At 45.2% G+C, this 12,369-nt stretch overlaps 1 protein-coding gene and 1 long non-coding RNA gene across 3 annotated transcripts in view; one reads left to right on the top strand and one right to left on the bottom strand.

Moving 5' to 3' along the window:
- MAP1B (microtubule associated protein 1B) overlaps positions 1-12,369 on the bottom strand; it is a 93,796-nt gene that overhangs the window by 5,003 nt on the left and 76,424 nt on the right. For both annotated transcript variants that reach the window (XM_026498815.4, XM_044384129.3), the window contains 2 exons: positions 3,863-10,370; positions 676-914 (listed from right to left, as the gene is read on the bottom strand). In XM_026498815.4, the coding sequence (XP_026354600.2) occupies positions 676-914; positions 3,863-10,370 (6,747 nt within the window). The remainder of the gene's footprint in view (positions 1-675; positions 915-3,862; positions 10,371-12,369) is intronic.
- LOC113255238 (uncharacterized) overlaps positions 10,304-12,369 on the top strand; it is a 24,511-nt gene continuing 22,445 nt past the window's right edge. The window contains exons 1-3 of the long non-coding RNA XR_003316221.4: positions 10,304-10,536; positions 10,654-10,803; positions 11,421-11,533. This is a non-coding gene — a long non-coding RNA (uncharacterized LOC113255238). The remainder of the gene's footprint in view (positions 10,537-10,653; positions 10,804-11,420; positions 11,534-12,369) is intronic.

Genomic DNA, 12,369 nt, shown 5'->3' with positions numbered 1-12,369 from the left:
TCATTAGGAGGTCACTGGGTGTTTCTCATGAGATTTAATATGATTAACTAGCAAATAATTCTATTTGTTGTTATGCAAACACAGTTTACTAGGTGACTATGCAAAACCACAGGTAAAGCTGAGATAAGAAAAGATCACAGCCAAAGTAAGAGAGGTGGTTCATAGCCAGTTAAGATGTTTGTGAGCTGGGAGGGTCCTGTTGGGGACCATTTTCAGTAATGCTCCTCCTGTGGGATTTCACCGGGATAGGTGCTTTTCTAAATGGCCATACGCCAGCTTTGGTCTTTTTGTGAAACACAAAGGAGTAAAAACAATTCTTTCGTAGCTCTCACATGGAAATACCATTTTGACTCATATACAAATATTCTTGGTCTATTAGGGGGAAAGGCAAGTAATCTTGGCCCCATTTTGAGGCGAGTGAATTATGCTTTAGGATGGTAAAGTTTGGCTTTCCTCCCAGACCATGGTTGTTGATGGTGCCAAGAATAATATTCTAGGCTATCTTCCACATGTGCAATCCACTTTGTCCTCGGGATATTTCACATGTGAGAGATCCATGGGGCACTTCATGCGGATCCACAATCATCACAATGGTGCCTCTTTAAACATGATTCCTTCCCTCCGCCCCTGGACACAGCTCCATGTGCAGGGCAGACACCGTCCTGGGACTCTTACCTGCATGTTGCTGCCCCACTGGGCTTTCCCTTCCAACAAGGCATCCAGGACAGCCCGGCTGGGCTCCTCAGCAGCAGGGTCATTCCCACTCACCACATAGTAGGATGACCTCACTCTCTTGAAAAATTCGACATCAACATTCTTACTATTGCTGTGATTGGGAATATAGCACAGGTCCAAATACACAGGGGGGCCTGGAGGCACAGCTGAGGGCTTGGAAGGCTTGGTGGTTCCTGGTCCTTCAGTAAATAAACAAAGAGAAAAGCCAGGGTCACAGAAATGCGAAGAGACCCACTGGTCCGGTGCTCCTTCCCTACTCATCCCCAAGAAGGTCCTGCAGGATATGCAAAGGGGGCATTGGGCATTTCTCTCTCTCCTCCAAAGGGCAGTTGGAGAAAATACAACATGGTTGCTTACCATCTCAACAGGAGAAGCAAAGAATGGGATGGTTTCCCTTTGTGGACAACCCATTAGAAAGGAAGAAGAGTTCCAAGGCCTTCCCAAAAGATGGAACTAGAGAGTAATACTCTTCCCAAAAGAGCTGCTAATGTGCATCCTAATTTGAAAAGTGATCTAAGAAACTGATTTTGAAAGTGAAAAGGAAGCCTCTGCATTTGGCAAAGCAGTTAAGCAATGTTAGTAATCCATTTTAGGATCTCATGTGACAGCAATTCTGCTCACAGCTGAATATTATACCCCACCATTTGACTTAGTAAATGGTTCAGATTTTAACCTCCTATGATCTCGAAGAACTCAGCCGTGTTCATGAACTGATGGAACACTGCCTTCTGTCCTAGCACAGTACTCTGGAAAGTGAGACATCTCTCCCTCACAAGGCTGGCTACCAAACTTGGACAAGAAGAAGGTTCAGAAAGACAAGGTTTTCTCTAGCCAATCAAGACATAGCAGATCGGGGAAAGGGGCATCTGGCTGCCAACACTCCCAGTCTAAAGTAGAAAGCCCAGGCAAAGTCAAGATTCAGATTAACCCAAAACTTTCCTGGCACCTTGTCTGATGAGATGGCTTTCTGACTTGTTCTGGCTAGAAGGTTTAAACTTTTGGGGACATTAACAGAACCGGCATTCTAAGGCAGTGGTCCTTCAGCCTAGCAGTATAATTAGCATCACCTAGCAAGCCTCATACTGATGCCCAGGCCCCACACCCCAGAGTCTGCTTCACTGAGCTCGGACAGGGCTTGGGCACCACCATCTTTTAAAAGCATCCCAGATAATGCTAATGTGCAGTTGGTTTGAGAACACTGCTGTCAAGTCATTTAAAATACTAACTGGATCCTATATACTTAATCCTCTTTCCTTTCTCCATAGGATAGTTAAAGACTGTCCCCCCCAGAGTCAAACCACCAGTGAATTCCATCAGTTGTCCAGTTTTACTTTTGGGGGAGTGATGAGAATCAGCCAAACTAATACTTGAGTAAACTGACTCATTTTAATGAATAACCAGCCGTTTCAATGAATCTGTGCTAAAAGGCCTCAAAATGTCCATATTTAGGGCTACCAAAGAATAATGACTGATAGCAGAAGTTTATCAATATACAGTTCCCACAATTAAAAATGTCCGCAATTATCCCTCGTGCGCTAAATCACTACCATCAACACCAAACGAATGTTGCTCATAGAAGCACAAACTGAGAGAACTGAAAGCAGTAGACCCAGGTTTGTTTCAAAAATCAATTAATAATGCAGTTTTGTTGTTTTAGAAGTCTATTGGAAAAGCACCTTCAAAGTAAATTCAAATGAACTTATCTTTATTTATTACTTGGCCTTAAAAATATCTCTTTAAATGACACAAAAGATGTTTTAAAAACCCCATTGTGTGGGCTAGAGTGGCTATATCTGGCAAGTTTGGTAGCAAGTTTCAGTTGGTTTTTATCTGTTTGAAAGGATTTCATGTTTTCTCCTAAGTGCAGGCCAGTTGCCAACTCTTTCAGACCAAGAGGTTAATTATCTGGTGGTTTTCCATTAGTTCTAACCGTGAACAAATTCAGTTTGTTTCCTGCATACATGTACAAAGAGGAAATGTGATGAGAACTCAGGCTTGAAATTGATCCTTCATGCTGCTTAAAGTAAAGCTTTGCAGCTATAAGTGATACTTCCTAAAATGCACAGAATTTGAGTCCCAAGGTTCATCTATCGGATTTTTCCCTAATAAATGAGGAAATGGTATTTAATTATTTTTTGCTTTACACGTTTGGGTCCATTCATATTACTTTGTGAACTGAGGTCTGAATAGCTACTTAAAGCAAATAAAAAGTATTAATGCAAATCCCTATGCTTGGTTTGAAGCAAAGAAATGAAGCTGGGCCATCAGAGATCTATTCCATTAAAAACCCAGGTCATTGCCGAGAACTTGATGAATAAGGGAATTGGGACCAAAGAAGAAATGATCAGAAGTCAGAGATCTCTCCTTTTACCAAATGAATTTCAACCTGGAATAGAATCCTGACTCTCTGTTAGTGAGACCGTGGCATAAGAGGGGGATAAGAAGAGTCTTTGATGCTTTTCTCTCAATTTTTACTAGATACTGGTCAACTGAAATTCTGATATTCATTGGCCAATAAGAAAACAGAGCATTGCCTTTCATGTGCATGTCACTCTAGACTGCCGATTTTTTTGAACTGAAAATTTTTCTAATTTTTAATTGGAAAGGTTATAACTTTAAATTTAAAAATGTTATAATTTTACTTTAAAAATTTTTCATAAAAAAGTTGAATCTAAATCTTGGGCCTACACTGGTCACGCTAGGCTTGGCTTGGCACTCCGGTTCTCCCTGAGCCTTCGGTTGCTCCTGGCCTGTGTCACCTTAGCTTGATTCTGAGGCCAGTGTGGCTGAAGCCAATGCCAACACAGTCTTCCAGGGGAGCTGGAAACACACATCCTTGGTGCTGAAGACTTAGAACTAGGCTGTGGTTGCTGTATTGCAGAATGGAGCAAACCCGGGACATCGCACCTGGTGAATCAGAGCTGCTCTGGGCAATGTGCCGCGCTACCCTCAAGCCTATGGCCACGCTGGGCTGAGACCCACACCTTTCGGCAGAAGGGGATAGTAAAAAGGAAGGGATTGCTATACTCTCTCATCTTCCCAGTACCAAGTCACATGGACATTCAAAGGCTCTGGTCAAAGTGGAATAGTTGTGGCCTGGATCAGGGTGCTGGCACCTTCCACCTACCTGCAGCTGCCGTCTTTACCGATTTGGAAGTGGAGGCGTTGGCGGCATTCTTGGTGTCCTTGTCTTTCTCTTCACGTGCAGCTTTGACCTCGGGAGTGGTAGTGGTTTTTGTTGCTTTTTCCACAGATTCCTTCTTCTTAGGAGAAGCCACTCTGGACACCTTATCTGAGGATTCTTTCAAGCCCGCTGGTTTTGGTGAAGCTGCAGAGGGCTTCGACTTCCCATCACCCTTTTTGACAGGTGATGACGACTTGGTCTTTGTACCTGGCTTTTTGGTTTTGGTCTTCTCTTTCAGGTCTTTCTTCAGAGCTTTGCCCAGGTTCTGCTCAATGGCCAAGGCCTCTGGGTCCATCATGGACACGTCAGGGTGGCGTGGAGAAGGGCTGCGGTCCTGCATGGGAGCTGGAGGTGGGTCCATGTGTTTGTATGTGACGGTTTTGTCTGTGGGGATGGTTTCTGATTCATCTTCAGAATCGATGTTTGCATCAGCTGTGATGGAAGGGCACTCTTCGGTCTCTGGGGGGACATCAGAATCCGTCTGGGACGGTGCCGACTCGCTGACTGAGGTGGGAGGGGTTTCGTCACATTGTCGCCCCTGTGGCTTTCCTCCTGGAGGTGGTGGGGCTCCCCCAGCTTGGGTGAGAGGCTTCTCGGATTCTTCAGTTGGCTCTTCACTGGCAAACCACTCGAGAGGATTGGGATTAATGAAGGAGGGTGAAAGTTCTGTCTTGGGATGCTTGTATTCACAGGAGGACACAAGGCATAAGTCAACATCCTGGCGAGCCTCTGAGGGGGACTTCTTTTCTGCAGTGTAGCACTGGTCTGAAGTCTCATAGGAATACGTAGATGCTTGGGGGGTTCTGGTGGTTTTCTCTGTGGTCTCATAACAGTACATGGAAGCATCAGGGATTCGTGTAGCTGTTGTAGATGTCTCGTAGGAGAAACTTTCAGACTCAGGGAAACTGGCAATTTTCTCAGTGGTCTCATAAGAGTAGCTGGAATCCCCAAGTGTGTGGCCACCATCTTCAGAGTCATCGTAGCCATTGCTGATGTCATCCAGGAGCCTTCTAGACCTCTCAGTCTTTTCATAGCTGTAACCGCTCACTTCAGGGGTCCTCATCATCTTCTCACTTGTCTCATAGCTGTACTCACCCTCTTCAGGGGTCCGGGTAGTCTTCTCAGCAATGTCATAGGCATAGCCACCATCTTCAGGAGTCTTGGTGGTTTTCTCAACGGTGTCATAGGAGTAGCTGCTGTCACACGGGGATTTTGTGGTTCTCTCTGTCTTCTCATAGTAATAGCCACTCACATCTGGGGGCTGGGTGGTTTTCTCATAAGACTCATAGTCGTAACCTTCTTCATCTGGAGACCTGGTTGTTTTCTCGGGCTTATGATAGGCATAGCTGAAGTCACCAGGCGTCTTCCCTCCACTGTCCTTCTCCACACCAGACAAGGTCAAATCTCTGTTCAAGGCTAGCTGGTGTTGCATCGTATCAAATAACATTGAGGCACGGAAGCCATAGGGCTCTGCGGATGCTGCATCCATCGGTGGAGGAGAGGAAGTGTGGCAAACTGCTATGTTCTCTTTGACGGCAGAGGTAGAATCTGAAAAGCTAGGTGAATATAAAGGAGAGGACTCTCTTGGGGTGAGTGGAGAGATATCAGATTTTGGTGAGAGCTTCTCTCCTTCTAGACTTTGCACTTTTTCTGAGGTGAGTGAGGCATATAAGGATATATCTCTGGGAGGAACGACGTCGGATAGAGTGTCTTCTTGGAGAGGAGATGCTATCTGAGAGGGAGTATGTGCTGAAGAGGTGGATGGGGAGGCCTCAACCTGAGACACTGAGATGAGCTCAGAAAGATCATTATCTTGGGTGTAGGACGGCTCCTCCATTGCTGGTATCTTATGTGATAAACTAGAGTCCTGCATGTCAGAAGGACTGTAATCTACTTCAGTTGGCCCATTTTCAGTGATGTGAAGCATACTTGCACCCACCGTAGGGTGATCTGGAGACTGTCGACTAAAGTCCATAGCAAGGGAATGCTCAGGGGATTCTTGGCCAAATTCAATAGACATTGAGGACTGTTCCGATCTGTGATCTTGAACTGGTGTCCTGGATTTGGCTGTTTTAGGGGAGAAATCTGGTGGAGAAATTGACATTGGTCTTGGACATTCTTCTTTAGATGGAGACATTTCTGTTTCCTGGAAAGTAGTAGGCGTTTGCACAACAGACACTGAAAGGGAGTCATCCACTTCTGTGGAATGTGGGGAGCCAACCTCAGCATGCAGAGAAGGAGACACATCATCTGTTGTTGGCTCTGGAAATGAGCTTGTAGCCACGGAAGCTGTGGATACTGAGGCCACACCCTCCATATGAGAGTATGTGTCTTCTGCTACACCCTCATCAACAGGAGTAGCCGACTTGTCTGAGACAGTGCCTTCAGAAATGGACATCTTAGTGTCTTCCTTAAAAGATCCAAACTGACTAACGTCTATTTGTGTAGGAGAAACATCTCCTCCTAACTTCCTTTCATCTAAAGCCAGTCCAGATTGAGAACTCATGGCTTCCACATCGTCAGTTTTCTTTTCTTGACCATAGTCTTCCTTTATTGGTATGAAGTCTGTGCTTTTCCCTTCCTCTTTGTCTTGGAAAAGACCAGTAGAAGTTATGTCAGAAACTGGACTCATTTCATCTGGGAAGGCTTGCTTTCCATTCTTGCCTTCATAGGGGCTTTCAGCACCTCTATCAGCAGCCTTGTCATCAGCGCTTAGAAAACCTTCATATGCAGCCTCGGATCCAATTAGGGGAGGGCTCCGTAAAGGAGACAAAACTTTTTCAATAGGAGATTCTGAGTCAGGCACAGGTTCATCCATGGGGCTTATGGAAGCCCTTTCATTCTCGTCTTTGGCATCACTGAATTCAAAACTCACTGGAACTGCTGGTGGTTTTTCAATTACTTCTGTGGGGAGATGACTAGATTTCTCTTCAGTGGGAGACTGGTAGTAAGGTGTGTGGCCAGCGCTGCCAGTTACAGACTGAGATGGAGACACCACTTCCAGGGTCTTATCCTCAGGACTGGCACAATGTTCTTCGACTACTTCTTGGGTCACCTCAGGAGACACTGGGGCTGCTTCTGCCTCTGCTGAGACTTGAATCTCATTGGGTGTGAGAGAAAAGTTCACACTGCGTTCACCCAGGGGGGTCTTTTCTATGGGTGATGGAGGAGATGGGCTCAGGGATGGGCTCTTGGGTGGACTAAGTTTTTCATCAGAAACTGCTGAGATGGTGTCTTTGATCGTCAGTGTGGCACTGGCTTTCAGGTCTTTGTCTTCAGAGCAGTAAGCATCACGCAGAGCAGATTTGCTAAATTTGTCTTCCTCCATGGATGATGGTGGTGAGATGGTGGAGGCTGATGCGTTGTAGTCCTTCCCATCTGTGGCATCTGTTTTTGATCCTTCAGATAATCCATTGAGTGATGTAACAGCAGGTTTGCAGTATTCCTGTGAATACAGTGTAGACTCATATTTGGTGATGTTTACAAATTCTTGAGATGGGGACTCTGTCTCTTCATTGTTGATCTCATCACTCATCACATCACGAGGAGTAGACATCTCATCCATTGGGGTGGGCTCACTGGATATCTCAATGGTAGACTGAGTGTAGCCAGAGGTGGCAGTGAATTCTTCAGGTTGGTCTTCCCGATTCTCCTCATCAGAAGCGGTGGCCTCACTCTCTGAGCCTCCAGGTAAAGTCTCATCATGAATTGAAGATGCAGGTTCTCGGGCAGGAGACTGGGCTCCTGGTGGCTTGATGGCTGTGGTAAGGAATCCATACTGATCCTCGACACCGCTAGCCTCTGCAGCCTTGTCAACCACAGCCATCACGTAATCTTCAGCTTCAGCTTTTTCGGGCTCATATTCTTCCTCTCTGGCATCCTCGGCTCTGTCCTCTTCATCACCCTCCTCCTCAGATTGTTCAGCTTCTCCTTTCTCCACCACCTCATCCATGTCTTCTTCTGCTCGGTCATCTCCACTGGCCAGAGACTCCCTCTTCTCCTTAATGTGCACATCTGCCTCAGCCTTAGCACTTTCCTCCTCCTCCACGAGGCTGTGCTTGGAGGTGCTCACACACACATTTTCTTCAACGTCCTCTTCGGGCTCCTCGGCCTCCTCAGTTTCTGCCTTCTCTTCGTAGTCTCCAGTCTCTGAGGATTCTTCAAAACCGGCTCCTTCGTCTTCAAATTTTTCAATGTCATCCACCCCCTGCTTCTCAACTGGCTCCAGTTCCTCGGGAGTTTGTTCACATTCGCCCTCCCCTTCGGTGGTGGTGATTCCCTCATCGGGAGACTCAGCGGAACCTTTGATGACTTCTGTCTCTTTCTGGATGACATAGGCTTCAACTGGCTCAGTTTCCTTCAGTTTCTCCTCATCTTCAATCAGCTCCAGCTGAGGCTTCATGTCTTTTGCTACATCGACCTCTTCAGCCTTTAACTCTTCAAAGTCCTTGGTCAGATCCTCAGGCGATGACATAAGGGACCTCTCGGCCTCGAGTTCTTTGGCAGGACCGGCACTTGCTATTCCAGCTGCTGCCGCCACAGCCGTTGCGGCGGCCACAGAGCCAATGGCTGCAGCCGCAGCTTCTGGTGTCTTGCCTTCCTTCTTCACGACTTTAATCTTCCCCTTCTCCTTTGGCTTCCCAGCAGCAACAGAATCTTTTTTAACTGCCTCTTCCTTCTTGGGTACTTTTGGTTTTAATGCAGCTGGTTTTTTGGCTTCAGGTAGAGGAGTAGATGGTTTCTTTGTGTCTTTAGGAAGTTTCTTAATTTCTTTTTTGGGTTCCTTTTCTTCCTTTTTAACTTCCTTCTTCTCTTCCTTCTTAACCTCCTTCTTGGCTTCCTTCAGTGGGGTTTCTTTCTTAACCTCTTTCTTGGGTTCTTTTTTCTCTTCTTTCTTGATTTCTTTTTTCACTTCCTTTTTCACCTCTTCCTTTTTGGGTTTTTCTTCCTTCTTGATGGGTGTTTTGTCCTCCTTTTTAGCCACTTCTTTCTTTGGCTTTTCCTTCTCCTCTTTCTTTTCTTCAGATTTTGCCTTTGTTTCCTTTTTCACCGTCTTCTCCTTGGTGACTTTGGGTTTGACATCAGTAGCGGGCTTTTCAGCCACCTCAGCTTTCACGGGAGGCAGCTCTTCTTTGCTGGGTACCTCCTTTTCAGTCACTAGAGGTTTGGTCTCTGTTTTTACGGGCTTGTCTTTTTTCACTGTTACCTTTTCTTTGCTTTCAACTTTGGGCGCCTTTTCCACGTGATTAGCTTTTGCGACGTCAGGGGTCTCTTCTTTAGATTCCTTTCGTACAGATTTGCTAGGAAGTGGTTTTGTGGCTGGCTTCAGACTTTCTCGGCTGTCGGCTCTCTGTTTCAGTTTTACTTGTTTCACAGCTGGAGTAGCCACCTGGCCAGTTAGGTCCTTCTGGGTAGCCAGAGGCTGTTTCAGAAAGTCTAAATGTTTGAGCTTTTCCAGTCCTTCCAGGATATTGTATTGGGTGCTATTGCCAGGAAACAGAACCCGAATGATTTTCTCTGCCGGGTTTGCTGGATGCCACACAATCAAAGAGGAGACTGAAGTTAAGTAGGAAATTGGGATATCTATTTCTTGACCGTTAGGCAGGATTAGTTCAGCCTTGTCTTTGTTGGTGCCAGTCCACTGCTGCATAAAATACTGCATTTCCTTGCTGCTCTTGACTGGGTTAAGGACATACATCTCAAGTTTACCAACTCCCATTTTTTGGAAAAGAATGACAGGATCAATGGTATTGCCTACGCTTCTGAAAAGAGGTTCTGGCTTCATGGATAATTTATTAAGGTACTGGAGAGTGAAGCAAGCTTCTTCTATGCTTCTCTTCATCTTGATGTTTGGCTCTGGATTTTTCAGATTTTCAGGGACATTGAGAAATACAACTCCTAAGTCAGGGGAGATGAGGTTTTTCATCCAGTCACTATTTGTGGTGGAGCCCTGGGACTGTTCTTCCTCGAGCTCTGCAATTTTCCGCTGTAGCATGCTGTTTATTCCAGGCAAGTTGTCATCCCCAATGTGGGTGAGTAGGATGGAGTCCACTCGGTCCAAGTGTCGGATGAGCTTCCAGAAGCAGGATTTCCTTTCTGATCCTCCATTGATGAGCATATTGAATCCATTCACGGCAAACAATGCAGAATCGCCCCTCCCTCCTGGAAAAATGTAACAACAAGGCTTGGAGAGCTTTAGGAATCCACCCGATGTGGGAGGTTCTAGGATATCAAAGGGAGATGGGACTTCCACTGATTCTGAGAGATACTCGGTAAACTCGGAAAGTCCTTCCATTTCTGGCAATATAGAAGCTGAGTTGAGTTTAATATTGATGAAGTCTTGGAGATTGTGTCTGTCGAGATTGGAGTTCTTCCAGTCCCCTTCTTCAGGACAGAACAGGGTTAAGCTGGCTTTGTTGGCAGGATGGGTGGTACTCAGTAATTCCCCGATCTGGGAGTTAAAAAAATAATGATAAAGGAAGAAAGAAAAGGTTTAAGTGACTGTCATCACTGATCCATCATCTCCATCCATTACTATGTGTTACAGGATTATTGGATGCACAAGGGGCTGATTTCAGAGATGCTAGTTGGGTCAATGCAGAAATATTTCCATTCTGGTAGGTGAACAGCCTCCGTCCTGACCCCTCCTACTACTCCCTCCTGCCTTAACTACCCCCCCCCCCACCATCAGCACCTCTTCTGGGACCTCTCCAGCCTCTGCTCTTGCCCAGCAGGGGACCTCCAGACCTCTGCTCCAGTTCTAGGACCAGCGACCATCCGAACGATCAGTGCCCGCACCACAGCGGTTATGAAGTACTCTGGATATCACCCCTGGGTGCCTGGCGTGCAAAAATGCCCTTTACACAATCACAGAGGAAGCCTATGTGAGTCATTTCACCACTTATATAAAATGTTTTCCTTTATTCCACTGGACTTGGCAAAAGGCCTGACTAGCACACTAAAGGAGTTTAGAGATAGTGCACTAGTTGTTGATACTTTTAGAATTTGGTGGATACAAAAGAAAAAAGTTGGATGTGTTTTTTTTCCCCTTGGAGACCAGAAGTTCTAGATTGCACATCACTACAAACAATTACTGTTTCTGGCATCTTTAAAACGTGAGTGGTTCATCCAGTGGATTCTCTGCAAATACAAATACTCTGATTAAAGTCATGATGACTAAAGCAAATGGATAATTAATTATGTGAGCAAGTGGCCAAATTTGTTCCCCATTGGCTCATGTTTAAATCCAAGGTGAGACATTCTACTTTCTCACAACTCCTGCTTTTCTCAGGGCTAGCTGGGTGTAAGTGGCTAAGATCAAATTTGGCTCAAAACTTTTTCAATGCATAGGATGGGACCATAGGATGGGAATGCAGAGGAGCAAATCGTGACCAAAACAGAGACTGGGGTTTAATGAAAGTGCTATTTTCTTACTCCATATTATGGCTATATGTTTCATGGTCTTGGCTTAGTAAATAGTGAGTCCAGTCTTCTCTTGCAGCAAACCTCGTAAGTCAGCCCAGAGTTTCAAGTGAAAAGAGCTCTCTGTGTCTTTGGACGGTTAATGATGAAAGAGAAAGCAAAGACTTGGCCCAGGCAACCCCAAGCCAGCAGGTATGAACTCTCACCTTCCAGTATTAGAATTGTTTCCTCTGTCTCACACAACCTCCTGGACACTAATATTCCAAGGCAACTAGCGTGTGTGGTGTAGATGGGTAATTTATAGAATCTGAATTTTCCTACATTAGATTGTAGTAACATCCTCACTTTTGTTTGTTAGTGTACTTATCCTACATTTTGTGTGAAGGGTCACAAAATAGCAAAGTGATAAGTCTTTGACTTGGCCATTTTCCTCAGACTTAACAATTTCCTATAAAAGGGGAAGAGTCAACTATTTTAGAAGGTAAGAACACTGAAAATAGCACATCTGGGGCAACCTCTGCTCAAATGATGTGCTGACCAAAGCAAACATGAGCACCAAATGGGGTCTGTTGTCCCATAATTAACATAGACCCTCCTCACCATTACTGTAGCACAATTAGGGCTCTCTCCATCCTCATTTTCACACAAAGTACATACACACTATTCATGCTTTATAATACATTTTAGAGGAGAAATCTGGGAAAGCTCAAAATGCTGAGTCTTTAATAGTGAAATTTTAAAATTAAGTTTAGTTCATTTCAATTTTTAAAATTCCACCCTGAGGGGTGTGGCTGCTAAGGGTAGGAGCCAGCTGTGTGTAGAGGGTATTGAATCACCAAGTTCAAGAAGAAGGTTAAAAAACAAAACAAAACAAAACCTTGAGGAATACCTCCCTACTTTCCATCTTTTCACTTCCAGCTGGGAAGTTCTTTTGAAACAAAGGAAATGTGACCCCAAAAGAAAGCAAGTTTGCAGAGAATTCTGAGGAAGTCAAGGGTATTGAAAAACAGCAGAGAACTTGGTGAATC

Source organism: Ursus arctos, unplaced genomic scaffold (genome assembly GCF_023065955.2).
Source record: "Ursus arctos isolate Adak ecotype North America unplaced genomic scaffold, UrsArc2.0 scaffold_5, whole genome shotgun sequence".
Lineage (NCBI taxonomy): Eukaryota > Metazoa > Chordata > Mammalia > Carnivora > Ursidae > Ursus > Ursus arctos.
The sequence above is the reverse complement of the archived record's forward strand: the minus strand, read 5'-3'. Positions and strand labels throughout refer to the sequence as shown.